This window comes from Prionailurus viverrinus, chromosome B3 (genome assembly GCF_022837055.1).
Source record: "Prionailurus viverrinus isolate Anna chromosome B3, UM_Priviv_1.0, whole genome shotgun sequence".
In the NCBI taxonomy this organism is placed as follows: Eukaryota; Metazoa; Chordata; class Mammalia; order Carnivora; family Felidae; genus Prionailurus; species Prionailurus viverrinus.
In genome coordinates this window covers 115,257,508-115,284,767 of record NC_062566.1, presented here as the reverse complement: position 1 = coordinate 115,284,767, position 27,260 = coordinate 115,257,508, and the positions used below count along the sequence as shown (strand labels likewise).

The 27,260-nt window shown below is 49.2% G+C and overlaps 3 protein-coding genes across 8 annotated transcripts in view; 2 read left to right on the top strand and 1 right to left on the bottom strand.

Moving 5' to 3' along the window:
- Positions 1-8,690, top strand: part of LTBP2 (latent transforming growth factor beta binding protein 2) — a 107,243-nt gene extending 98,553 nt beyond the window's left edge. For all 4 annotated transcript variants that reach the window (XM_047861014.1, XM_047861015.1, XM_047861013.1 and 1 more), the window contains 9 exons: positions 472-615; positions 1,697-1,888; positions 2,009-2,092; positions 2,786-2,914; positions 3,215-3,352; positions 3,439-3,606; positions 3,905-4,186; positions 5,169-5,318; positions 5,771-8,690. In XM_047861014.1, the coding sequence (XP_047716970.1) occupies positions 472-615; positions 1,697-1,888; positions 2,009-2,092; positions 2,786-2,914; positions 3,215-3,352; positions 3,439-3,606; positions 3,905-4,186; positions 5,169-5,318; positions 5,771-5,916 (1,433 nt within the window). In that variant the 3' untranslated portion in view covers positions 5,917-8,690. The remainder of the gene's footprint in view (positions 1-471; positions 616-1,696; positions 1,889-2,008; positions 2,093-2,785; positions 2,915-3,214; positions 3,353-3,438; positions 3,607-3,904; positions 4,187-5,168; positions 5,319-5,770) is intronic.
- Positions 8,691-11,970: 3,280 nt separating this feature from the next.
- ISCA2 (iron-sulfur cluster assembly 2) lies at positions 11,971-13,789 on the bottom strand. Of its 3 annotated transcripts, none has more exons than XM_047861018.1 (4): positions 13,681-13,789; positions 13,375-13,480; positions 13,141-13,256; positions 11,971-12,510 (listed from the first exon to the last, which is right to left on the bottom strand). In XM_047861018.1, the coding sequence occupies exons 1-4, from the start codon at positions 13,749-13,751 to the stop codon at positions 12,336-12,338; spliced, it is 468 nt and encodes a 155-aa protein (XP_047716974.1). In that variant the 5' UTR covers positions 13,752-13,789; the 3' UTR covers positions 11,971-12,335. The 3 variants fall into 3 exon arrangements, 2 of the variants coding, with proteins under 2 accessions (XP_047716974.1, XP_047716975.1); XM_047861019.1 differs by having other exon boundaries at positions 13,375-13,477; positions 13,681-13,784; XR_007152694.1 differs by having other exon boundaries at positions 12,375-12,510; positions 12,942-13,256; positions 13,681-13,770.
- Positions 13,790-14,148: 359 nt separating this feature from the next.
- On the top strand, positions 14,149-22,927 carry NPC2 (NPC intracellular cholesterol transporter 2). The gene is made up of 4 exons (XM_047861020.1): positions 14,149-14,308; positions 18,346-18,453; positions 20,065-20,237; positions 22,183-22,927. Exons 1-4 carry the CDS (start codon positions 14,227-14,229, stop codon positions 22,267-22,269), a joined length of 450 nt encoding a protein of 149 aa, XP_047716976.1. The 5' UTR covers positions 14,149-14,226; the 3' UTR covers positions 22,270-22,927.
- Positions 22,928-27,260: the final 4,333 nt, after the last annotated feature.

Sequence of the window (27,260 nt, the reverse complement as noted above, 5' to 3'; positions counted from 1 at the left end):
CCCTCCTCCTGAAGGGCTCGAGGTCACACGCCTCCACAATAGGTCCTCATAGAGTGGGCAAGGGAGGGGGATTTCAGCTCTACCCTACAGCAGGCAGGGGGACCAGGTTGGCAGGAGAAACGTGGCCATGTTCTACCAGCAGGGGGAGCAAGCATATCAGCGAAGGCGCACCACCCTTCCCCAGAGACCTCTGGGTCTCGAGAGGCACATTTGGAGAACGTGCCCGGAGGGAGGAACCCTTCCTCTTTGTCCGTTTAGTGACCGTTTCCTGCCACCCTTCGCCTCTCTCCCTTCCCACGCCCTCTGTTCATCGGTCCCTCCTTCCTGCTAGCTCCCTTCTGCTCTTCTCCCAAGACCTAGTCTGTTTCTTTTGAGGGGATGGATGAGGATCTGCCCCCTGGGCTGCGGGCAGAGGGGCAGGGGCACAGGCTGCGTCTTCTCCACCCACAAGCCCATCCTCGTGCCTGGCAGACGTGAACGAGTGTGAGCTCATGCTGGCGGTGTGTGGGGCGGCGCTCTGTGAGAATGTGGAGGGCTCCTTCCTGTGCCTCTGTGCCAGTGACCTGGAGGAGTACGACGCTCAGGAGGGGCACTGCCGCCCACGGGTGGCTGGAGGTGAGCGTGCCCCATACTCTGCCCAGTCGTTGCGAATGACCACTCTGCGGCTTACAAAGCACTTCAACTGCGGCAGCTACTGAGAAGGAGCCCGGGCCAGGCCCGGGCAGTGTGGGCAGGGGCACCACTTAGGAATGCAGTGCGGCAGGGCAAGGAGTGCAGCAAATGTCAAGACGAGAGCGGGGGGGGGGGGGGAGTGGGGGCCTGTCCCCGGCCAGGGAATGTCTGGGAGGCTCGGGAAGCTCTGATGCCAACTGAAGGTGCCCAGCGATCTCAGACTGAGCCTCACGGGGGTCTCAGGGCACGTTTGGTGAGGGAGGCCTTGAAGCTAAGCCTCACTCTCTCCTGTCCACTCCACTCTTGAGCTGCCGGGTCCAGCCTGTCACCCCAGGCTGCATGAGGACTCAGCTGGCCTCCTCTGACTTGGGGAAAAGAAAACAGGACCTGGAGGGGCACCCGGGTGGCTCAGTTGGTTGAGCGTCCGACTTCAGCTCAGGTCACGATCTCGTGGTCTGTGAGTTCGAGCCCCGCGTTGGGTTCTGGGCTGATGGCTCAGAGCCTGGAGCCTGCTTCCGATTCTGTGTCTCCCTCTCTCTGCCCCTCCCCCGTTCATGCTCTGTCTCTGTCTCAAAAATAAATAAATGTTAAAAAAAAATTACTAAAAAAAAAAAAAGAAAACAGGACCTGGAACAGGGAAGGTGGGAGGGGCTGGGGTATAGTGTGAGCTGAGGAATGGGGGAGGGCTGCCTCTATGGTTATGCCAAGGACTGGGGGCACCCCCTATAGTGGGGGATAGCAGGGGGATAGCAGGGGATAGCAGAAGAACAGGGGTCTGGGCCACTTAACAGCTGGTGGCTGCGGTAAGTCACCTAGTTTTTCTAAATCTTAACTGCCTCATCTGTGAGAGGGAGGTGACAATATAAAGTTGTTGAAAGCATCAAGCACAATAATACAGGTAAAAGCATGTTGTACACTGGGAAGTGCTATTATATAAACATAAAATTTTGAAAATGAATTCAAAGCCTAGGGTGCCCTAGAGAGCCACGGACAGACAGTAATAAAGGGCATCGCTCACACACAGGTCAGAGTATTCCTGAGGCCCCGCCAGGGGACCACCCCCCGGGCCCCATCCGCATGGAGTGCTACTCTGGGCAGAATGACCAGCTGCCCTGCTCCAGCCTTCTGGGCCGGAACACCACACAGGCCGAGTGCTGCTGCACTCAGGGTGCCAGCTGGGGAGACGCCTGTGACCTCTGCCCAGCTGAGGACTCAGGTAAGGCCCCCAAGGGTCCCAAATCCTCAGTGTCAGCTCTGCAGGGTGACCCTGAAAGAAGGGGAGAGAAGATGGGGGCAGAGCCCTTCTGTCTCTAAGCTTGGATACCTTCTTGCACAGTGGAATTCAGCGAGATCTGCCCTAGTGGTAAAGGCTACATCCCTGTGGACGGAGCCTGGATGTTTGGACAGACCACGTACACAGGTAACCTCCCTAGAGACCCTCCTCCCCAGACTCCACTCACCTGAGCGGGCCCGGCCTGGTCCTCCGGGAGGGTTCCCAGGGAAGCTCTGCATGAAGCCCCAGCCTCCCAGGTGACTCCCCTGGTTCCTGTCCTGGGGCTGACTACCTACGGATGTGTAGCTGAAGTTCTGACCTGAGCTCCCTCTGCTCCCCCGAGGCCGAACCCTCCGGAATAAACTATGACGCCTTGACTAACCCAGTCCTGGGGCATAGGGACAGAGTGGGAAGTACTGCTCTACTGAGGCAGTTGCTTATCTCCCTGGCCTCACTTAGAAAGCCAGAAACTTTGGGGGAACCCACACTCAAAGTGGGTAGTTCAGGCATGAGCCCTTCCGCATCCTAATCCTGAAGCTGGAGAAGGAAATCACAGAAACAGAAGCAGCTTTCCTTAAGTGCTTGCTACATGCCAAGTGCTATTGAAGCACCTACATATATTAACCTCTTAATCTTCGTAACAATAGTGAGAGATTGAGTAATAGCATCCACATATTTTTAGGTAGGAAACTGAGGCAAGGAGACCTGAACAAGTTGCCCAAAGTCACCTGACTGGCAAGTGGCAGCGCCAGGACCCAAACCCAGCAGGTCTGGCTTTGGAGCCCTTAGTATCACGTTCTGCTTCGTACTGCTTCTCACCTTGGCTCCGCCCTCCCGCAGATGCGGACGAGTGTGTGATGTTCGGGCCTGGGCTCTGCCAGAACGGCCGGTGCCTCAACACGGTGCCTGGCTACATCTGCCTGTGCCATCCCGGCTACCACTACAACGCCGTCCACAGGAAGTGTGAGGGTGAGGACACACACCGCCCCTCCCCGCCCCAGCCCCCACCAGCCAGCCCCATTCTTGCTGGGAGCTCCCACTGCAGCAGGCAGGTCTGAGGTGAGGGGAGCTGGACACCTGTTGGAAAGGCATCCCTGGGGAGGACCCCCCCCTCCCCAGACTGGACTGGGTCGGGGGGGGGGAGGGGGAAGCAGGGTGCCACCTCTTCATTGTCAGTTACAAGAAAACCCCCTTCCACGAAGGCGGTCCGTGGGCAAGCCGCCTTGGTACTGCCCCCCACATCCCCCTTCCGTCTTTCTGCCACCACAGATCATGACGAGTGCCAGGACATGGTCTGCGAGAACGGTGAGTGTGTGAACACTGAAGGCTCTTTCCACTGCTTCTGCAGCCCCCCGCTCACCCTGGACCTCGGCCAGCAGCGCTGCGTGAACAGCACCGGCGGCACGGGTCAGTAGGCCTGGAGTGGCGGGGCAGCGGTGGGGGGACTGAATCTGGGCCGGGAGGGCTCACGTGCCCCTGTGCTGTGCCACCAGAGGACCTGCCTGACCACGACATCCACATGGACATCTGCTGGAAAAGAGTCACCAATTATGTGTGCAGCCAACCCCTGCACGGGCGCCGCACCACCTACACGGAATGCTGCTGTCAGGATGGCGAGGCCTGGAGCCAGCAGTGTGCCCTGTGCCCCCCCAGGAGCTCTGGTGAGAAGGGTGACCCGTGCCTGCCTGGGGGGGGGAGGGGCCCCAGGGAAGGAAATGCCCTCACCTGGGAAGGAGGGATTTAGGAGTAGAGCAATCAGAATGTGGCCATCTTCCATCTCTATTGTCTGGGGACAGAGTGGGGGAGGGGCTGGGGTGACGAGGAGAGCACTGTCAGGAACTCCCAGAGGACACCAGTCCCAGCATGCTCCCTCTCCCTGGGGAAATGAGCCTGGGAACCACACTCCAGGCTTTAGCTATCAAGAGCCTGGCAGCATCCTCTCTCCCTCCTCCCTGACAGAGGTCTACGCTCAGCTGTGCAACGTGGCCCGGATCGAAGCCGAGCGGGAGGCTGGAGTCCACTTCCGGCCAGGCTATGAGTACGGCCCCGGGCCCGAGGACCTGCATTACAGCCTCTACGGCCCAGACGGGGCCCCCTTCTACAACTACCTGGGTCCCGAGGACACCGTCCCAGAGCCACCCTTCCCCAACACAGCCAGCCGCCCAGGGGACCACCTACCAGTTCTTGAGCCCCCCCTGCAGCCCTCAGAACTCCAGCCCCACTACGTGGCCAGCCACCCAGGTCTGTGTTGCTGCAAAAATGGGGAAGCGGCGGGCACCAAAATGGTTTCACTTCCATCTCCTCTACCTACTAATTGCTGCCAGCGGGGTGAGGCCCGGGGAGGGAAAAGACCCAGCCAGCCCTCTCACAGGTCACTCAAGGGACAACTCCAAATGCCTGGGTCAGACCCAAACAACTCTGATGAGCCAAAGAGGTACAGGACAGGACACCATCCCAACCTCAAAAACTTCCCTGTGGGGGTTGAGAGAGCAAGAGAAAGCAGGTACACTCCGGTCCGTCTCTCTCCCTCCATACCACCCACGGTGTGCAGAATAACCTGGTCTACAGGCTCACACTCGTGACCTGAAATGTGCATTCAGGATTTCTAATCACTTTAGAGGCCCACTGTGGTGACTCGGTTTGTAAGTGGCAAGTACCCCAGCATATAGGACTTGAATTCTAATGAAGAAGTCAGGCCTGGCACCTGTGCAACGGATGTGGTAGCTGCCCCAGGCACAGGCCACTGTACCAGACAGAGGCTTCACGGGGACCAGGGATACGGTCTTTCTCAGGGGTTGGGACCTGCTTAAAGAGGAGAGGGTTAAGCAGATCCCTAAGTTTTGCTTCGTGTTGGGTGAGGGTAATCCCCTTTTGCTGCCAATCTCCTCCCCACAAAAACCATCTAAAGATTTTAACCACCACCAACCACAAAACCAACACTATATAGACACCCACCTGCTCGGGAACCCTGGCACTACGAGAGCAAGGAGTCTCAACCTTCCCGGAGCTAACATTTAAAGTACCGCAGGTCTCCGCCACCATAAAGTAATGACACATAATTATCTCTTAAGGGTAGTGCCTTTTGTTTTAGCATCTCCGTGAGAGTTTTAGACCCTCCCAACCCTGACCTTAGGATTCCAAAAGGAGCAACCTTCATAGTGGAGGGTGAGGCTCCCAAGGCTGGGTGCAAGGCCTCAGCTTCCTTCTGACTCCCTCCTACCAGAGCACCAGGCCGGCTTCGAAGGGCTTCAGGCAGAGGAATGCGGCATCCTGAACGGCTGTGAGAACGGCCGCTGTGTGCGAGTGAGGGAGGGCTACACCTGTGACTGCTTTGAGGGCTTCCAGCTGGACATGGCCCACATGGCCTGCGTGGGTAAGTTGTGATGTGAGTGGCCCAGGGAGCAGGATGGCCCTGATGGCTCCAGGTGGAAAGGTCAGACTGGCCCACCGCTCACTGAGGAATACAAGGCTGAACTTGAGAGTGGAACATACACTGCTGCCCCCTAGTGGGGCTGTCTGGAACCAGGCCAAGTGGTGAGACAGCACCAAAGGAAGGTCTCCTGTTGTGTATAGAAAGCCCTTTCCAGGGAGGTTCCTAGAGAGAAGAAAGGCAGGGACAAAAGAGCATGGCCACTGTCCAGGGGCACAGGATGGGTTCACTACCACCTGCTTTGTGTCTCTGACTTGCCTAGTTCGGGGCAATGACCTCAGCTCCTGGCTGCCACATGTAGGATTCCACTGCGGGGCAGGGGCTGGTGCTTAGTGACCACAACAGCAGAGGCACCTGGGTTCCCCACAGCTCTCTCTTCCTTCCCTTCCTCTTAGATATCAATGAGTGTGACGACTTGAACGGGCCTGCTGCGCTCTGTGCCCACGGTCACTGCGAGAACACCGAGGGCTCCTACCGCTGCCATTGCTCCCCAGGTTATGTGGCCGAGGCCGGCCCCCCACACTGTACCTCCAAGGAATAGCAGTGAGGGCTCAGTGTGGGCAGCTACCTGGAAATGGGCCCAGGCCACACAGGCAGGGGCCTCGAGAAGGCTTTCCTAGCTGGGAAGACACCATGAAGAAGCAGGCAGAAGGCCCTGCAGCCCAGCTCCCAGCCAGCCCCGCCTGCTTTTCATCTCTCCCAGCTTAGGCTCTGGCTGAGCTTCTGTCACTGCCTTCATGCTGCCGTGCCCTTGCTTGGCTCAAACACCACCAAATGCTTTAATGCTTCAGCCACTGGCCATGAGGACCAGTCTGCCATTTGTCCTGGCCTTGCTATGGATGCTTCCTAAAGGATGGCCCTCATCCACCCCCTCAAGCTGTGCAAACACGCAAGGTCACTCGGACTCACATTGCAGATACCCTTTCCCAGCCATGATCCACAGGACATCCCGATGATTCCACAACTGGGTCAGAGGTCACATCTGCCCAGGGATGGTCCTTCAGTATCTCTTGAGCAAAAAAGGATTGGGGGGGGAGGGGGGGGTTTGGGGAGTGACTCCAAGGCCGCCTCCAGAGAACCAACACTTCACTCAGCCAATCCGGTCTGGGCCAGATTTTGCCACAGCTCCATCCAATAGCAGTTCTGTGGCCCCAGGGAGGAGCAGATCAGCTCAGCTCATCTCGGAAGAGCAAGACTGATACCAGCTTGCTGAGTGTAGAGACACAAGTGAAGGGGAACAAGAAGCCTAAGAAAGCAGCAAGAGGGCAATATGAAAAATACGGGGAGTTGTTAAGAAAGGGGGAGCCAAGGCTTTCAACAAGTCTAAAGAAAACGTTCAGTAACTTCGGGTAAACACTCACCATCTACCCATGATAATTTGCGTGCACCCAGCAAAGGCTGCCACAGGACAGGGTGCCCATCTCCGAAGACCTGTATTAAATACATACTGCTTCTTACAGGAAACAAATCTGTCCTGGGTTCCCTTTTGTGGATGCCAGTTTTGAGGTACTAAAAATAAAGGGGCCTATTTTCTAGCTTGTGAGATACAGTGTAGTCTTATTTAGGGGAAGCCAGATTTCCTATGTTGTTTCTGTATTCTCAGATGCCCCTGCCATCTTTCTTTCAAAAATGGGATGGCTGCTATCCCTCTCAGTTTACAAGTAGAGACCCACTCCAACCTTGGCCAGCCAGGAGTTTAGAACCATTGTGGAATAAAAAGATGTACATCTGGGCTTTTCTGTTTTTGTTTTTATTTCATATTAAACCAAATTTCTTTACCATGTTGGCTAAGTCTAATTATTAGACATGAGGCTGTGCCTACCCTCTTGCCAACTCTGCCAACAGCCTAGGATTGGGATCCAATGGGAAAAGGTTCCTTCTTCTTCTGAGACAAGGAAAGCTCTGCCTTTGCATTTGTCTGATGAAAGGCAATGTAAATGAATGAGACTCCATGCGCCTGAAGACATAGGGACGAATGTCATTTTCTTAATCTGTCCTGTCCTAGCGGTTGCTCTGATTGTCAGCCATCCCATAATAACTTCCGAATGCCTGTTATGTGCCAGGCACTGTGTTGAGTGCTGGACACAAATTTCATTTAATCATCCAACAATCCTACTGACTATTTTTATTCCCAGCTTACAGCTGAGGAAATTGAGACACACAAGAGTTTAAACAATTTGCCCTAGGTCACTCTACTAGCTAAGATGTTTTCAGCCAACAAAACTATATAGTTCTTACACATGTGAAAATATTCTGACCTTCTTTCGTAATAAAAGAAATGTGAATTAAAACCACACTGAGATACTTTTTAAAAATTGTCAGATTGGCAAGGATCAAAACGTTTAAGACTCCTAGTCGGCAAGCATCTGATCAAAGAGGCACTCACATGCACAGCTAACAGGGACGGAAACTGATAGAACTTCTGAAAAGGATAACATGGCAATGTCTTTCAAACTTACAAAAGCTCTTAGTCTTTGAATCTTCTAGGAATTTAACCTTCAGATATTTCTCACCAAATGTGAAACGACACACGTCAGAGGTTATTTATTATAGCATTACTTGTAACAGTAAAAGATTAGAAACTATTAGTTGAAACGGAGGCCTAAAAAAGGAGGAAAAAAAAAAAAGTGGCTGTAAATGCCTTGATAAGAAATCCAAACCAGACGAAGGGGGGGAAAGAAGGTCATATAACAAAGTGTAATATATGCTGCTATTTATCTAAAGAAAGGGGGAAGACAGCTGGGTATCTGCTGACCTCACCCTCGCCACTCTCCTTACGCCCCACGGTTCAGAGAACTTCTTACCACTCTTCAGTACACCTGCTGGCGCTGTGCCTCCTCTCAACCCTCACCTTCCTGCTCACCCTTCCAGAAAAACTTCATGCACATACACGGATTTCTTTGTATCAAAACACAAAGACCACTCTATGCATGCTGTTCTGCACTTTGCTTTTTTCACTTAATCCGTATTTTCACATAAAGAGTTGTCTCGTTCTATATTGTAATTATATGCTATTCCACTGAATGGATCAGTCATAATTTGTAATCAGTCCCCTATTGACAGATGTTTCCATTGTTTCCTATCTCTTGCTATTTATAAGTAATGCTGTAATGAATATTCTTGTATGTTATTTCACATTATATCTATGGATCATACCTGTAGGGTAAATTCTTAGAAACAACAGTGGTTTGTGGGGAGGGTGACAGGGTACATGGGTACAGGATTGGGACTTTTCACTGTATCCCCTTTTGTGTCTTTTTGAATTTTGTACCGTGTGTATTACCTTTTCAAAAAAATAAAATATTTTTAAATACAGCTGCTGGCCACAGACCACTTAAATGCTCCCTCCTTTCTGTCTTTATCTGACAATTAAAGCCCCGCAATTATTGCAAAACTTCTTAAAGCAAACTTCCTTTAAACAGCCCTGCAGCATTTCTGTGGAGAAATGGAAAACAGGGATTCTGAAAGAGCAACCATAAACACCAATGCTAGATACCTAGAAAGTAGAGGAGTTTCCTGCCTTTGAGACACACATGCAAAACCATAATTAATGTTGCACTGGACAGTGTCAGGTCCCGTCCACTACCAGCGGCACGAGACCCACTCCTGGCCAGCACTGACGGGAGGGCTACGCCAGATGATCGGTGCCGCCCACTTCTCAATACAGGATGCTGCTACCACATGTCAGCCCTCCGTTTGAGGCTTTGTAACAGAAGACCGAAAGAACGGGTTTCAATTCTTAAGAAGAGAAGTTAGAAAGTTCTTGGACACCTACTTCTAACCCCTTACTTCTAAACCTGTTTTCTCCTAATCCCTTGTAATCAGTCAACATTCCCACACAGACGAAGGGTGGGTGGGACACCTACAGTGTACATACCACCAGTCACTATCAGTCACGGAACTGAAGCGTATGATTCCACAAGGTAAGATCTGGATGTTGACCCAGAGACCCCCCCTCTTTTGAGCGAACACCGTAGAGCAGATTCACAACATGAAGCAGACGCAGGGCTCCCTTGTCTTTGGTTCTTGCTAAAGCAAAGGGGGGACATGCTGCCCCAGACACTCTCTAACTTTGCATAAATAAAACCAATTCTGCAACAAATAGGGCCTTTCCCCTTGAAAGTAATGGGGAAGCAAAAAAAAAAAAAAAAAAAAAAAAGTCTCCCAATGGATACTAGAGGAGTGTCAAGTTTTCGTAAATGAATTTGCACAGTGAGCAAAATTTGTGAAAACACCTGCTGGTCTTTACTGCTTGCCAGAAAGAGGGCATCTGGTCAAAAAGGGCCTGCAAAAGACCCTAAACCCATTTTACTATACTTACTATTTGTTCCAAGCCAACTGCCCACCGTCCCCTTGATGCTATCATTTCTCTATGCCCCGTGCTTTTAAAATTTCTATGTCATCCTACTCCAATGGAGGCTTTTTGTTATCACTTCAGATTTTCCCCTGAGGCTTTCTCAGTGTAATAAAGTGAGGTGATTTCTCCCAAACCCACCCTTTCTAAAACACAGAAGTCCAAATCTCCCATTAACAGCAAGTACTTCCATAAAGGTGTTCAAAGATTCGGTTCCTGTCTGACTACTGCAATTTAATGATTTATTTAGCAGCTAAAGCTACCTTGCATGTGCTCGGCATGAGTTTTAAAATCACCAAATCATGGAGCACCTGGCTGGCTCAGTCAGTGTAACATGCAACTCTTGATCTCAGGGTCATGAGTTCAAGGCCCACGCTGGGTACAGGGCTTCCTTCAAAAAATAAACAAAAATAAAGTGCACTCTTTAAACAGGTTCTAATACATAAAATGTAGCAAAATCTCTTTTTAACGAGGATGAAAAAACTTAGTCTGAGCTGAAGATCTTATCAGGCCCAGGTACTGATGCATCTTTAGGTATCTAAGTAAAGCCACACAGATGCCCCTATGGTATGCTGCTCTCTGCCTCCTTCCATGGAAAACTGCCAAGAAAGCTCAGGTATCTGAGCCTCCCTTTGTTTCCTCTTTGTACTCACAATAGGCTTGCTTTCTCCAAATTCTAGGTTTTCCCACATTGAAAATATAAGTACCTAAGCTTCTGTCCCAGATACTTTTCTCTAAACTCTGCATTTCCCTTTTTAATGGTAAATTCTTTTAATGAATGACCTTAATTCCAATCCAGTCCAGAAATGCAAGTTTTGCTGTAACAAACTTTAAGGCTCTTGAGGAAAACAAGGGTTTAACCAGTAATTCTTCCATAATCAATTTGGTTGTGGTTTTCCCAACATGAGCATTAATAAATCATTTGTTATGGTAGTGGTATTTCTTTTTTTAGTTGTCCATACAGTTCCAGCTCCCCCAGCCCTGTCAGACACATGCCACAACTATTTCGAGATCTGTAGACTAATTAAGTGCCATACCCAAACAAGTACTTTAAAATTCATCAGAATTTTGGCTTAAAAAGCTTTCCTTGGGGCGCCTGGGTGGCTCATTCGTTCGGTTACGCACCAGACTCTTGATTTCAGCTCAGGTCATGATCTCATGGTTCATGAGATGCAGCTGTCAGCACAGAGCCTGCTTGGGATTCTCTCTCTCCCCCTCTCTCCCCTCCCCAACTCACACTCTTTCTCTCAAAATAAATAAATAAAACTTAAAAAAAAAAAAAAAAAAAAAAGCTTTTCTTTCAGTGACCCTAAAATAAAGCTGCCAGGTTTAACAAACAGAAATACACAATGTCCCTGACGCCTGCGTGGCTCAGTCGATTAAGCATCCAACTCTTGGTTTTGGCTTAGGTCATGATCTCACAGTTTGTGAGTTCAAGCCCCACACTGGGTTCCACAATGTGTGTGGAGCCTCCTTGAAATTCTCTCTTCCTCTCTCTCTCTCTCTCTGCCCCTCCCCCTCCCCCACTCGCTCTCTCTCTCAAAATAAATAAACTTAAAAAAAAAAAACCACAGTGCCCAGTTAAATTTGAATTTCAAATAAACCACACATAATTTTTAGTATAAATATGTTTCACGAAATATTTGGGGCACGCTTATACTAAAAATTATGTGTTATTTGAAATTCAAATTTAACTGGGCATCTTACATTTTATCTGGTAATCCCTAACTATCCATATCCATACCAACACAAAAACCACGTCCTGCTATGCACGAGACAAAAGACATTTTACACAATAAGTGAAGCAACATATCAGTCACTGAATGATCACAGAATCTTGAAATGTCTCTGTGAGTATGGAGTATGGGGCTTACTTTCCAAATGACTCAGGTTATCAGCGGGGGTTCGATCCAAGTTTTCTGGGTGAGCTACTGGTTTTGTAAATTTAGCAGAATGAGGAGTAAGAAAGAAAAAAGGATTTACCCTAACAAACGGACAGTGGAGAATGAGCTGCATAGAAAATAAGGATGCCAAAAAAAAAAAAAAAAAAAGAAGAGAAAAGGAAAAGAAAAGAAAAGAAAAGAAAAGAAAAGAAAAAAGAAAAAGACGGATGTCTAGTAACACATTCAGGAAGGGTGAGATGAAAAAAAAGAACACTGCCTTTCTCATCCTCTCTAGCCTGGTAACGAGAGTTAAGGTCCCCGATCTGTGACCCTGATCCAGAACACAATAAGGACTTCCTTCAAAATAAAGCTTTTATACATAGCTATATGCATATGTACAAGCAACTCTGAAGGCCAGAGAAGTAACTCGAAACTCTGGAACCTTGAAGGCTCTACAGATTACACAGTGTGGGTTTCAACAAGTTAGCAGAGCTTAGATCATCGCATCTAGACGCTTGGCCTCAGAACTGTGTGAGTGAAATTAAATCAAGAGTAAAAGCTTCACGTTCTGAAAATAACAGTGGCAAACACAACACTCCTAGACTGAAGGGAAAAAAACAATTGAGAGAACGATGATTGGAAGGAAACCTCTAGAATTCTACTACTGCCAGGCTCCTCAAATTGGTGCAAGGGGAAGCAATCTCTGGGTCACCTGCCGTCGCATCAAAGTTTGACAGAGAAGGATGAGCCACAGGAGCAGCCTTGCTGTGCTTGAGGATTGTTCAATACTTGAAATGAGCTGCGGATCAGTTCTTGGCTGAAGTCCACCTGGGCCCCTTTCACGAAGGCCAAGCTATCAGAGTCAACCACCACTCTTGCCCCACCCTGTTCAAATACCCTGAAAAGACAGGAGGAAGACATTAACGACTATCATAAACACCAAAAACATTACACCCTCTGAGCCCAGTTTTAGAAATAGAGATGGGACACCTGGGTGGCTCAGTTGATTAAGCCTCCGACTTCGGCTCAGGTCATGATCTCAGGGTTCGTGAGTTCAAGCCCGGTGGTGGGCTCTGTGCTGATAGCTCGGAGCCTGGAGCCTGCTTCAGATTCTGTCTCCCTCTCTCTCTCTGCCCCTCCCCTGCTCATGCTCTTTCTCTCAAAAATAAAGAGACATTAAAAAAAAATTTTTTTTAGAAATACAGAGGAAGCACCCCTTGTTATCTCTAACAAGTGCTGCTTTTCTCCGAGGCAAAAAGAGCCCATGGAATGAATACTGGTAAATGGTTAAGGATTTAGGACTGGAATCCAGTCCAGGCTGGCTCTTACCAGTTACACTAGGGACGTCGGCAGGCCAATTTTCTTCCTATAGCATAGTTATTTTGAAGCATGACACAAATCCTCACTGTATTCCCACTGTGTGAGAAGGGTGGTGTTAGGCATTCTCAGCAAACCTTTCAAATTTGAACTAAATGTGCACTTTTATCCCTCCCGCACATTCTCTGAGGACCCACCCCTTCCTCCTTGCCTGTCGTCGGGATTGATAACTGTATCCAGTGAAAATTTGTATTGGAATCCGGAGCATCCGCCTCCCTCCACCTCCAGCCTGAGGAATTCTGACCCTTCGGTGATTTCCAGAAGCCTCTGAAATGCAGGAAGGGGGATCAAGAATGCCAGGCAAGGGGAGGAACAAGGGTGAGCCAAGGGCAAGTCCCCGCACTCCTGACACCCTGGCGCCGCCGCCCCGAGTCCGACCTCCTACCTGGACGCAGCTGTCGGTCAGGTGGATCTGTCCTTCTCCGGCCTCGGAGCTGGAGGACGACGCTTCCCGACGAGCCTGAGGTCCGCGAGTGGTCGCGAGGAGCCTACTGCGCAAGGGAGGAGGATGAGCCTGGAGCAGATGGGCACCTGGTGACCTGCACCTGGACAGCCTCACGCCAAACCTGACGACCTCCACCTGGACAGCCTCACGCCAAACCCTCGCCTCCCCCGCAGGCCTTAGCTTCCCCCTTAGTCCTGGAGGCGCAGAAACTAACACCCTTCCCAGGTGCCTTTGTAGCCTTGGTACCTGCCCCTTGCCCAGGGAGTGACCACCCTCAGCGCCACGGCCATTAGCGATAACCCACGGGCGGCCGCCATCTTCCTCCACAAACTCCACCCCTCGCGTCATCCCAATCGCCTTCTCCATCTGGGCCTCCGGGGACGGGACCTACGGAGACCCCGCCTCCGAGCACACCCATTGGGTGGTGGTGGAGGAGAAGGGATTTGATTGGCTAGAAATGCTCCCATTACGGAAGCTGGGGCGCACCAACAAAACCTGGGCGGAGCGCCGGAGGGAGGAGCGGAACGGGGCGGAGATGGATTCTAGCCTACCCGGTGGCGGAGCGGACAAGGTGGGCGGAGATAGCGGGCATCTAGGCGGGACCGAGCCGAGCTCGGCAACCTGGAGCGGGCGGGGCGGAGCGCGGGCGGGGCGGAGCGCGGGCGGGCCCGGCCCTGGTTGCTGGTGAGAGTCGCCTGACCTGGCTCCTCCCCAGGCCCGCCCGGGCAGGTTTATCTTGTGACTGAGGCGGTCGCTTCTTCCTTCTTCGTGCTTGGAACCTGTTCAGCTGCGATGCGTTCCCTGGCCGTCGCGTTCGTGCTCCTGGCGCTCAGCGCCTCCGCCCTCGCCGAGCCAGTGATTTTCAAGGACTGCGGTGAGCCGGAGCCGGCCCGAGATTCCCGCGCCCTCTGCGGGAGCCCCCACCCGAACCCCGCGCCGAGACCCCCGGCTGGGTTGGGCGGGTCCCGCGGGCGGTCAGGTTCAGCCTCGGACCCCACGTGGAGTGGGCTGGGGTTGGGGAGAAGGTGCGGGGGGCGAAACCCAATGGCTCACAACTTCGCCTCTTCCTGGGACGCGTTTTGGGGGTCCCTGGACATTAACTGGAGCTGGGCCTTTTGCAGAAGTTTTCTAAAGTTTGTAGCACAGACAACTAACTGAAGGTTCCAATGATGCGCGGGACGTGAGGGGCACAGAACTTTGTATGTTTGCTTTGTGTCTTTGGATGACCTCTCCCTCCCTACTCCGTTTGCTTTTATTTTTAATTTCCCTTTTGCTGACAAGTCAAAAGTCAATTCTCCTTTTCATGATTTATTCCGTTACCGCTTCCTTTGTGCTATATAATTTGGTGATTTCTTAATCACTGTCTCCTCCTATCTATAAAGCTCGTGTTGCTGTGACACAGCTTGTGACACATAACCCCGTCTTGGCGCTGTGGTAGGATCTTTGTTGGGAAGTACAGCGGGGGCTTGTAGGAAATTGTGAGTTCTTTCGTCCAGCCAAGTCTATAGAATTAACTATTCTAGCAGAACGTTTTCTGACGTGGAAAGGTGTAGTAATAAATGAAAGAAGACATAAAATTTGTGAGCTGGAAGGAAACTTCAAAGTGTGTGTGCCCCTCCCCCGCTCACGCTTTGTCTTCCTCTAAAAAATAAACATTAAAAAAAAACCTTTTAAAGCAAAAGCAGATGAGAGAATAAATACCCCTTCCACTATGTCATCAGTTCATTTTGAGGCAAAATCAGAGTTAGGCTAGGGGACAGGATTGATTAAGGAATAAGACTGCTGGTCTATTAATACTTAGCAAATGCTGTTCCACTAAACTAGCGGCACTTGAAAGATCCTATTATCACCTCAAATTACTGCCTATCCCTCCATTAAACTTAGTGGCCAAATTTGGACAAAGACACTCTATTAACTCATCCAGCCCTCAGGATCTGTTTTACAGATAGGAAACAGGCACATGGAGTAACTTACCCAAGTTCGTTCTCTCTCTCTCTCTCTCTCTCTCTCTCTCTCTCTCTCTCTCTTTTTAATTTTTAACGTTTATTTATTTTTGAGACAGAGAGAGAGAGAGAGAGAGAGAGCATGAACGGGGGAGGGTCAGAGAGAGAGGGAGACACAGAATCTGAAACAGGCTCCAGGCTCCGAGCTGTCAGCACAGAGCCCGACGCGGGGCTCGAACTCACGGACCGCGAGATCATGACCTGAGCCAAAGTCGGCCGCTTAACTGACTGAGCCACCCAGGCGCCCCTCTCTTTCTCTTTTTAGTGTTTATTTTTGAGAAAGAGCAAGCTGGGGAGGAGAAGAGAGAGGAAGAGAGCACCCTAAGCAGGCTCCAGGCTCTGAGCTGTCAGCACAAAGCCCAACTTGGGGCTCGAACTCTTAAACCATGAGGTCGTGATCTAAGCCGATGGCGGACACTTAACCACTGAGCCACCCACATGCCCCAAACCCAAGTCTCACAGCTAGTTCGTGGTAGGAAATTAGTGGGTGTCTGTGAACCGCCTTGAGTTTCAGTGGTAACATTAACATTAAAAAAGGGGGGGGGGGATGCCTGGGTGGTTCAGGTGGTTAAGCGCATGACTGCAGCTCAGGTCATGACCTCACACTCCTTGATTTTGAGGGAGCGCCTCATCTCCCCTCTCTCTTCTCTCTGCCCCTCCCCCACAAGTGCACATTCTCTCTCTCAAAAATAAACATCAGGAAAAAAAAAAAAAAAAAAGACCAAGGAAACCAAATCCAGATATACACCTATGGCAAGTGCTTCTTAAGGAAGGGAGGGTTTCAGTTACAGATTTTCAATTTACTTTTGAATTGGGAAATAACAATGTAAACTTCAGTGCCCACATCAAAAGATTTTTGAGTTCCACTCTATGACCCCTTTCCCTGGGAGGAGTATTTCCTCAAGTAAGAAATGGGGCCAAGCAAACTGGCTTTGCTATTTTTGCCAGTTAGGACTGAGGAGTTCTGTTGACATTGGAAGTCCAAGAACCTCTTGTCAGTAAAACTCAAGGAGCTACAAGTACTAATCACGTGACCCAGCCTTGAAAGAAGCACGTTGAAGCAGATGTTGGAAGCTTTAGCATAAAGCACTGATTTTCTTTTTTTTTTTTTAATTTTTTTAAATATATATATTTAGTTTTTTGAGACAGAGAGAGACAGAGCATGAATGGGGGAGGGTCAGAGAGAGAGGGAGACACAGAACCTGAAGCAGGCTCCAGGCTCTGAGCCGTCAGCACAGAGCCCGACGCGGGGCTCGAACTCACGGACCGCGAGATCATGACCTGAGCCGAAGTCAGACGCTCAACCGACTGAGCCACCCAGGCGCCCCATAAGCACTGATTTTCAATAGGTTGTTGATTAAAGTTCTGGATATTTTTTCCCTATCTGTAGAAAGACCGGAGGACAGAGTAGAAGACAGTGCTTACAGAAGAGAATTCTCGCGTGTGTATTTCGAAAACCTTGGAACCTTGCAATGACGGAGAAGCAAGCAGGGGGCTGAGGGACTGCAAGTTATTACTCACAGACTTAGCTGGAGGAGTGCTGGTCAGTAGGATGAAACCATTCACCCAAGAGCAGGCACAGGCTGGGAAAGCCAAGTGCGTCTACATGAGCTTCTCATTTCATAGCCCATGGGCTGAGCCAACCTGATGACTGCAGAGGAGAGGCCCAGCTTTTGTGTGAAAAGGGGACTTGCTAACCCACCCACAGCAACTATTCTAGATTAAATTCATGGACTGAATCCCGATGTGATGATAATAAAGTAAACATTTATATAGCATTACCATGTTGCAAAGACTTACCTGAGACCTTTCTGTGTGTTCACTCACCTACCCTATGAGGCAGTTACTGTTGTTATCCCCAGAGGGGTGAAGTGCCTTGTTTTGAGGTTTCACCGTGAGTAAGGGAGCCAGTGAGATTGCAAACCCAGGCGCCCGGTCCCAGAGCCCACCTCAGCAGTGATGGCTGAATGGCAGAACTTAAGCTTTCCTTGCTATAAGCGGTGTTACCAGGCAGTTTGCTTGCATTCTCTCGATTTGGCTGTCCAGTTTCAGGGACCCGGATGCGGCGATGGGATTCTTAAAGATTTTACTTAACCTGTTTAGGTCAAGCATTTCTTGGGAACAAACAGCACTTTTGTCTTTGTTTGGACTGAGATTTTTACAAAAAGACACACACCCTGTCTCGGAGACACTTATCTTGAAGAACACGTTTCTAAAGTGGAGTGTCCGACTGTATACTGTGGATGCGTTCTTAAAATCGTTTTCACTGGTAGGGACGTACAAAGCTCGGAGATCACTGATTTGGATCCGTACCGGGACAGGATTAGAAGAAAGGATGGGGCGCCTGGGTGGCGCAGTCGGTTAAGCGTCCGACTTCACCCGGGTCACGATCTCACGGTCCGTGAGTTCGAGCCCCGCGTCAGGCTCTGGGCTGATGGCTCGGAGCCTGGAGCCTGTTTCCGATTCTGTGTCTCCCTCTCTCTCTGCCCCTCCCCCGTTCATGCTCTGTCTCTCTCTGTCCCAGAAATAAATAAAAACGTGGAAAAAAAAAAAAAGAAGAAGAAGAAAGGATGGGGGGCGGGGGCAGTTCAGAAGCAGCCAGGCTCAAGAGTCCAAGTGGAAACAGCACTGAAGCTTTGAGCCATCACTTGCGCCATATGTATGCTGCTTTAAATCCTACCTGGGGATGGAAGGAGGGGTGGAGATGACTTGCCCTGGCATAGTCCTGCCAGGATACGGAGCAAGGAAGCTGGCTTTACATACTTAACTCATTTTCTTAATTCCCCTTCACCCATCAAATAATAGGAAGAGTTTCCTGACGAGCAGAGCACCTTTCCATTAGGTAGGAAATCGCATAGGTGGTTTATCTTGCCTCCTATTCCAATTCATGTTTCTTTTTTTTTCACAGGTTCTGGGTTTGGAGTTATAAAGGAGCTGAATGTGAGCCCATGCCCCACCCAGCCCTGCAAATTGCACAAAGGCCAGTCTTACAGTGTCAATGTCACCTTCACCAGTAGTAAGTAAAAGTGGCTCTTGACTTCAAATTCATCATAAAGAAGAACATCAGTCTCAAATGTTGGAATGAGCACAGGGATATGGGGGAAGGAATTGCAGTCAGGAAGTCTGTGACCTCCCTTCCAACTTCTGCAAAGCTCAGACTTCCCCTCTGTAAGGTTGAGGGAATTCATTTGGGACCCAAGGAAAAAAATCTGAGCTTCCTTCCTCAACGTAAAGAAATATTATTGGAACTTGTTGCTTTTTGGTACCACATTTATCACCTTCAGCTTCCCAGGAATCTAGACAAATGCAAAATCTTTATTTCTACAAGGGGTATCAACCTTGAATCCTTTACTCGTTTTCTATCCTATGGAACTAGATGTGGCAGTCTAATAAGAAATCTCAAAGTTCCTGTCATCTCCTTCTTTTAAGCCTGAAGACAGCATTAAATACTAGAGTTGTTTTCTCTCCTGGATGATACCCTGCCCCTCTGTTGTCCCAAACCAAAAAGGTACCTTCTTTTTAGATTTTTTTTTTTATATATATATATTTTTAACGTTTATTTACTTTTGAGACAGAGAGAGACAGAGCATGAACAGGGGAGGGGCAGAGAGAGAGGGAGACAGAATCTGAAACAGGCTCCAGGCTCTGAGCAGTCAGCACAGAGCCCGACGCAGGGCTCGAACTCACGGACCGTGAGATCATGACCTGAGCCGAAGTCGGATGCTTAACCGACTGAGCCACCCAGGTGCCCCTAGATTTTTTTTTTTTTTTAAGTAATCCCTGTACCCAACATGGGGCTCAGACTCACAACCCCGAGATCAAAAGTCACGTGTTCTACCAGGCACCCCCAAAATGTACCTTCTAAACAAAAGTAATCCCCATCCCAGAAAGGAAGAAAGAAAGAAAGACAGGAAGGAAGGATGGGAGGGAGGGAGGGAGGGAACCAAGCCAACACCCTGGATCTCCACAATAGCCTAACAGCTGATTACCCTGGTTGCCCTAATTTTATTGCATTTATTCCTCCTGCCCATCTTGTGATATGGAGGGTAGAGGATGTCAAGAGATGTACCTCATCTTTCAAACCTTACCCAGTTTGTAAAGGGTTATCTCTTATTGTTACTTAACTGCATTTCTGTGGAGATTCCTTTCTGTTTCCTTATTTTCTAAAGGAATCCTGTGAGCAGGGCATTTGAGAATTCAGAGACCAATCTTCTAAAGCTCTGTAAGATACACAGTACGCTCTGACGGAAGCTGACGTAGTTAGGAAACAAAGTTTACTGCCCAAAAAAACTCAGTTACTTTGTTGGGTAAGGTTATTTACCCAGGTAGCTCTGATTCTCCTGAGAAACTGTGACAGGCAAGGAAGAGCAGGGTGGGGTTGGGAGCAAAGAAAACCGCTCTCTCCCTTGCTTTTTTTTTTTTTTAAGAGTGAATACTTATTCTGTAGCATTCGTAGAGGTACTAAGCATAACTACAAAGAGAAGTAGACTCTAGGAGTTAAGAAGTACAGACTTTATGGTTTGCTATCATAGCATTGCCACTGCTTGAGAACGTATCTGACTCTTTTACTTCGAGTTTAGAAATAAGCTGTCCCTGTCGCTATCTCATTCTCTTTCTTTCCTCTTAGATGTTTCATCTCAGGGCAGCAAAGCTTTGGTGTATGGCATCCTGATGGGCGTAGCCGTTCCCTTTCCCATTCCTGAGGCTGATGGTTGTAAGAGTGGAATCAACTGCCCCATCCAGCAAGGCAAGACCTATAGCTACCTGAATAAACTACCAGTGAAGAATGAATACCCCTCTGTAAGTGACATCGTTGTTCAGGACACTGGTAGCCTTGTGACTAGATGAGGAATCTGACGGGGGGTGGCGGGGTGGGGGGGCAGGAAGAAAAGATTGGGTAGGAGTCCTTCGTCTCTCTATGATGAAGAAGCAGAAGCTGGGGGCAAGGAGATGAATTTGAGTGTTAGGAATCACGAGGTGGGGCGGGTATTTTTCCCCGTGCCCCTTTGTTCTTCGTCGCCGAATCGTTAGCCTGGGCCTCATGATGCCATTTTGATACACAGTATCTTCCTGGATTCTCATGACCATGCTTTGCGGAGGCAGTATTATCCCTTTTTGCAAATGAAGAAACTTGAGCCTCCAATGTTAAGCAAAATGAGCAATGTCTACTCTGCTAAGAAATATTACGTCTAGATCCTTGTGACTTAGACCTTGTCTAGATCCTTGGCCTTGTGACCCCAAAACCTGTGCACTGTTAAAAGATTTTAGGCAGTTGTCAAGTAGTTCAAGATGTCAAGTTATAGAAAAATTCTGGTTTCTCCATTAATCTCTTAATAAGAGAGCAGTAGTTTCCTAGCTCCATAGCAAAGAGGTCACTTTTCCACACAATTCTTTCTCCCCCTATCCCGCCCCCGCCCCCCCAGCCCCTGCCTTCTCCTTTGACTCGCCCTGCTATACCTACTACTTTTTCTACCACGCACATGAGGTAGAACCTGTTGGAATGGGCCTGTATTAAAGATATGAATCCTGATAAGTAATGGAAGAAGTAAGGGGATTCCTTTTTTCCATGAAGAAAAAAACAAAACAAAACACTGCACATTTTGGAAGGAAATCAAGTAGAACCCAGGAGCATTCCGGCCATTTATTTTCTAGAAACGGCAAGTAATTAAAGAACATTCCAAAGAGGCTGTAATATAGGGAGTCTATGTTTAAGGGATATAAGAGACCCTATGGGTCAGGGACAGGTTTATAGATTAATTTGCGGAGTATCTATAAAATCATAGGCATTTCTGAGCCTTGGTCATTTACACAGTGTCTAATTAGGGCCTGATACATAGTAGGCACTTCCTATATGGTAGCAGCTGTTAAGTGAATTACGTTTCATTTGAAAAACATCTTAAACTATGTTAATTTAAGCACTAAGTGAAACAGTAGTTATTGTGTACTGGTCTTGAAAAACTTGCAAGTTTCGAGATGCAGGTATCACAGTCACTCAGATGTTGAATTGTAAAGAAACATTTGAATCCAAATTAGGGGCAGTAACTAATCATAAGAAAGCTAATATCTACATAAGAAAGGACTGGAAAATTCTCAGTGATTTTTTTTTTTTTTTTAAGAATTAGAAGGGACAGTTCCTAGTATAACAAGTCAAAGCAGAGATTTCTAATGATGTATATTATTAAAAAACAAAAACAGTTTAAGGAAATTAACTGAAGCTGTATTGCTACGAAGCATTGTTGTTCCCGGAACCATTCGTATACTTATAAACTTCTCGGGACACCCTTGGTGTTCTGACATTTTCGGCTAACAAGTAACAAGGTATTTTGTTACACCTACGAATAACTACTCTCCATGCATGGTTAACCCTCGGAAAAAGCTAGATCAGATTGCCAAGTAGGTAAGAAATTGTTTGAATGTAAAATTCTCTTCCCCTCAAGGCTTCGTCATGTGCCTTTGATCTGAAAGGGAAAAGAATGCTTCAGAAATTATGTCTGATGAGTTAACGAGGTTAGTATGTGGTGCCTAGTATGTGGTGCCGCTGACGCCGAATCCTAGGTGTCACTTGGCTGGTCTTTTAAGACCACAGGCTGCCCCCGTGTCCCAAGTGGCCTCCATGGTAGCATGATTTAAGAAAAAAAGTCTGAAGAGTTAGGCAGTTTGTTAACTCGGATTCATAGTTAGACCAGTTCTGGATTGAGGTGAGGGCCTGCTTTCACTTTTCCCAATTCTTTTTCTCTTTCTCCAGATAAAAGTGATGGTGAAGTGGCAGCTTCTGGGCGACAAGGAACAGAATCTCTTCTGCTGGGAGATCCCAGTGCAGATTGAAGGCTAGAGGTGCTGATGCCAGCATGTTGCGTGGGGGTGAGAGAGGAACGGGTGGAGGGAGGGCAGGAGAAATCGAGTCTAACCTAAAGCAAAGGAATTTTGACACAGCTGTTTGGTGCCTCTCAGTCTCCAGAAGGTTCCAGACCCTGTTTCCTGAGAGCTCAGAACTATTGCCCTTGTAGTGTCTTTGGTGAAGGGTTGGAGGGAAGAAGAGAGGGAGAGAGAGGCACGGATTTAATTTGTCTTCAGTGTTTTTTGCGTTGGAAAAAGGAAGGTCCAGTCAGTGAGGACCCAGATGAGGCTGCTTCAGGCTATTGGCTAACCTGCCCTCGGGTTATCGGCCCTCGGCCCCTCGCAGCGGAGGAGGGTTTCCACACCTCCCCCACCTAACAGGGATATTACATCTGCAAGTTCCTCATCTCCAAGTGCCTCACTGAGTTCAGCGCGTCGGGCCAGCCAGCCTGCTGACTCTTAACAGTACCTGCTGGTCCGCTGCTTCATCCATCGTGACATGCTGGCCGGTGGCGCCCAGCAGCTGGGCGGAGGGGGGTCGCTCTGCGACGGAAACTCACCCCTGAATGGCCGGTTGTCTGCGGTTACCCGCTGTCTCCTTAGGTTACCCCCTGTCTTAGGCGGTGTTCATTAAACGCAGCACTTGATTAACAGACGTTTGATTTTTTTTTTTTTTTTTTAACAACATTAACCTGTGGCCTCTTTATGCACCTGGAAATAAAAACGTGGCGGTCTTGCCTTCCGCATGTTGGCAGCGGTCACCTGCTGCTTTCAGGCCAGTGTTTTGCCCCAGATCTGTGGAGGGTGGACACCCTGGTCCCGTGGTCCCAGAGTGCAGCAAAGACACGACTCTTTCAGAAACTGCCTTTTCTTCCCTTCTGCCCAACCAGACTTTACCTATTTTATACAAAATGACCTTATTTTTTGCTTTATTTTGCACACTCTTATGCCACCAGAAGCAATGAAAGCAAACACCACCTAGTTGAATAATAACATCTGAAAGGTCAAGGGAACTAAATTGCGGGGGAAGGGGCAGGGAGTTAGAGGCTACGAGCTGGCATGAAGCACAGTAGTCTTTTAGGAATCTTCCACCATGAGGAGAGCCTAGAAGCTTAAACATGAAATGAGAAGTTGCGGCAAATAATGGCCAAGTTCATTAAATCTTGGACTTTCCTGCTTTAGAAGCGCAAAGTATGTGCACTTCAAAATATATGGGGCATATATTTTGCTGCCTGTTTTAATCAATGTGCTGCCAATCAGCTTTTGATTGCGGTCACAGGGATTACAGCCCTATTCACAAGTGAGTTGGGTAATGTAGACCTCAAAAAGCCATCTCTTAGATTGGGGTGTTTATGCAGCACGTAAGCCATTTGGCCCAGCTCACTTTGTCCCACTAACTTCACTAGAGCCTTGGATTTCCTTGGCTTGTGAGTTTCCCAGGAAAACCACCAGGGGACAGCCATAGATCAGGAATAAAGTTATCAGCTGCCAAGACTTACTAGTTCATTCCCAGAGCCATTCAAGCCCTGTCCTCTTTAGCTTGGTGCTGTATGCTGTCACGCTGTGTGTAGGTCAGCCCACTCATGGGTCTCCCCATGCTGGACCCAAGGTCTATCAGCGTGGACCATTCCAAAGGTGGTTAACTGCTGTGGTTTCTGCCTTCAGACTACCAGTAGTTGGATCCTGGCTTCACCAATTAATAGGACCTCCAGTGCAATCTTCAAATCCCTTAACTTCTCTGTGCTTCTGTTTCCTTATCTGTCAAATAGGGACAATAACAGCAGGGCTGCGGGGACTAAACGAGATGATGCACGTAAAACACTTAGAATGACCCCTGGCACATCATACACACTTGGTAAATATTACCTATCTTTCTAGGAGGTAGATCTTGTTCCTCATCAAGAAGTAGCAGGAAAATCAGAAGGTTCAGTCTGAGGCGTGATGATATATCACCTCAGAAAAATGAGCCTATCCTCTGCATGGAACCTTTTGAGATGCCTGGAAAAGCTCCGTTCTCACGTATGCCTGCTCTCTCCCTATTCCCAGAAGACTGCCCGTGTCACTGAACGCCTTCAAGGCTCACAGCTACCTGCCCTGCATTTTGTACTCGTGACCTCATGTGTTAAAAGAAGACAGAAGAAAAGCAGCTCAGCTAGTGTATACCCTTCAGTCAGAGCAGAAAGGTAACGCAACGGCTTATAACTGTTTACCAGCCATTGTGAGGCTACATGGAGCCTGCAGCGGTGAGCCAGGTAGGGCTCCCGTGGGGAGATTAGTTTGAAAGGTCGGCTTCTGTACAGACAGTTCACAGGCACCCCCTGAGTCATTAAAGCATTGAGAAGCACTGAACCTTAGGCTATATAAGAAAGGTCATGCTCTTTCCAATGACAGTCTCATACTTTTCTAGTCCACTGAGCGAGCCATGGAGGCTTAGACAGAGCTTCTCTCCTGCACGAATTCCAGGGCAGAACAGTCCCAGACTCCACAGTCATTTAAAAAGCACAAGGAGCACCCCGGCTTACGGAATAAAAGAAACCCAACCTACAGTATCTCCAGTTTGGGAAAGGGTTAGGTGGGAGGCCTGACATTTAGTCAGATCATCGGGTTAATGAAAAGCAGTAAGCATGGAGTCATTTCTCATCCTGTTCGTTTTTGGTTTTGAAATCTAAGGCGATTTTTTAAAAGAAGCAATGAAGATCGGTCTTAATTACACCTCAGAGGTTGACAAAACAGTGTGTTCTCTGAGGAAGCCCACAGATGTAGGAAGAGTGGCTTGACGTAGGTGAGGTCCGGGCCAAGGGAAAATGTCTAGGATTAGCCATTCATGTCAGATAATCCAAAAGGCAAAATATCGCTTAAATGACTGGGTTGCTTACCGAGGATAATTATTTCATAAACTACAGTTGGGCGTCGGGGGGGGGGGGGATGGTCAGTATGAGGACGAGGTCATGGCACATAGGAAAAGCACGGACACAGAGGAGAGGGTTATGTGTGAGATATGTCACCCCGGCGAGAGTCCTCTTGAACAAGTGTTTTTCCCAAGGGCCCTCTGGGAAGGACACAGCACTGAAAACAGCTTAGAGGATTTAAAAGCCTGGGGTACTGTGTGTGTGTGTGTGTGTGTGTGTGTGTGTGTCTGTGGTGGGAATGGGAGGGGCATTGTTATGCGACCTGAGGTGGAAGGCGGCACTGGCTCTCCACAGATACTGCCTGAAAGAGTCCTGTGTCCTCTGGGGTGATTGTGTCTTTTTCCATGAAGAGAATCCCCTGGCCAATCGCTCAGATTCCCAACTGAAACCTATTCACTTACAGCTGTCAGTTGACTAGCAACTAAATGGTCTGGGTGTTGGTTGCCATGGAAACAGCTAAAAGGCCCATTGCTATGGGAACCTGCCATGCTCTCCAAACCAGGGGTTTGGTTCCGAAAAAGGAGTGGAGGGCAGGGTGGAGGGTGGAGCCCAGATGGGCTGCCCAGGTGCCGAGAGTCCTGCCAGAGGACGAGCGGCGGGGTGAGCGAGCCCGGCGAGCCCCTCACCACCGGGACAGAAAGAGCAGCGACTTCTTCCGCTTTCTGCGGGCACTCCCCACCTGTCCTCTGTGCGCTGTCCCGTGGGTAGCCACCGGGCACAGGTGTTTGCTCTCCCAAGTGGAGAGGAAGAACGTGAGGTTTTGGATAGACCTGACATGCCAGTCATCTGCCTGGGGCTCTGAGAGGGAAAGTCTCGGCTCCTCTGTGCATGGGGGGCCGTGCTCCCCTCCTCCCGTGTCCCAGATAAACAGCCAGCAGGTGGAAGGAGCTCAGCTCTGGCTGCCAGTGGGGCAGGCCAGTAAGGAGCCTGGCAGACAGAACGGACGGCTGCTGGCCTCGAGCGTGGCAGAGATGGGGAGGGCCCCAGGTGAGGAAGCAGAAGCCTGCCCAGGAACAGCGGTCTCTGTTGTGGGCAGTAGAGACACGTGCTGCCCCGCTCTCTGCCCGCCCACCACCTGCATGCCTCTACCACAGAAGGGGACTGCAGATGGAACAAAGTATGAAAGACGAGGTTTGACAGGGGGTCTCGGCGGACGCGCCCAATGGTTGTGAGATTCCTTCTTGAGTTTTGCGAGCGAGGCAAACAACCGACGTCGGTGTTTGGTGGGAAGATGACCTTTCATTGAAACAAAGAAAAAGCATCCTAGTGGCTCCGCCAATAACAACTGTTAACGGGTGGTGTATAAATCGAAGGGATTGGGCTAGTTAATCTCTAAAATCTCGGCCACGCCAACAGTTTACCGTTCATCGAGACACTGAAGGGAAGTTTCGACACCACAGGCAAGAGGACGCAGACGAATCATACCTATGAGAGTGCGGAACATCCCTGGGGGCCCGGGGGGCTTTGGACTGAGACTAAGACGAAGGCATTTGATTTAGAGGCCATCTCAGACATGTTTGGCCCAGGGGACTTTCACCTGATTCTCCCAGAATTCTGAGATGCCTGGCCTGGATTTTTTTTTTTTTTCCTCCTAATCTTGCCATCTGCCTGGAGTTATTGGTCTCAGCCCCTCCCAGGGAGTTTTAGAGTCTAGGAGCCTGGCACCAGAGAAAGAGAGCGATGCCACCCAGCATTCGCACGGCTCCACGGGACAACTGAGCATTTCCCCAGGATCTGTGGGGAGATTTTCACTTTTGGAACATAGTTATCTATAGATTTCTGTAACATTTAAAATCTTAAATACAAGCCGTGTTTCTATCCCACCTCCAACTCTTTCCCGTTGATTGACTTTGGGAAGTTATTTAACCTCCGAAGGCCTCGATTTCCTCAGCTGTCAAACAGGATAAGAATACCCACCTCGGGGCGGTTCTAACCATGACCTGAGGTGGTTTATGCAAAGTGCTCAGTGCAGCGCCCAACTCTAATAAGTACCTGGTGATTATTATCCTCCCGGATAAGAAGGTTGCAGCCATGGAAACTGCTCAATGGCCTAGAATCTTAGGCATTTGCCGTGGAT

Coding starts and splice junctions, on each gene's coding strand:
- ISCA2 (XM_047861018.1), bottom strand. CDS start 13,751: ATGGCGGCCGCCCGTGGGTTATCGCTAATGGCCGTGGCGCTGAGGGTG. Junction 13,481..13,680: donor ACTCCCTGGGCAAGGGGCAG/GTACCAAGGCTA, acceptor TCCCTTGCGCAG/TAGGCTCCTCGCGACCACTC. Junction 13,257..13,374: donor TGACCGACAGCTGCGTCCAG/GTAGGAGGTCGG, acceptor CCTGCATTTCAG/AGGCTTCTGGAAATCACCGA.
- NPC2 (XM_047861020.1), top strand. CDS start 14,227: ATGCGTTCCCTGGCCGTCGCGTTCGTGCTCCTGGCGCTCAGCGCCTCC. Junction 14,309..18,345: donor AGTGATTTTCAAGGACTGCG/GTGAGCCGGAGC, acceptor TTTTTTTCACAG/GTTCTGGGTTTGGAGTTATA. Junction 20,238..22,182: donor TGAAGAATGAATACCCCTCT/GTAAGTGACATC, acceptor CTCTTTCTCCAG/ATAAAAGTGATGGTGAAGTG.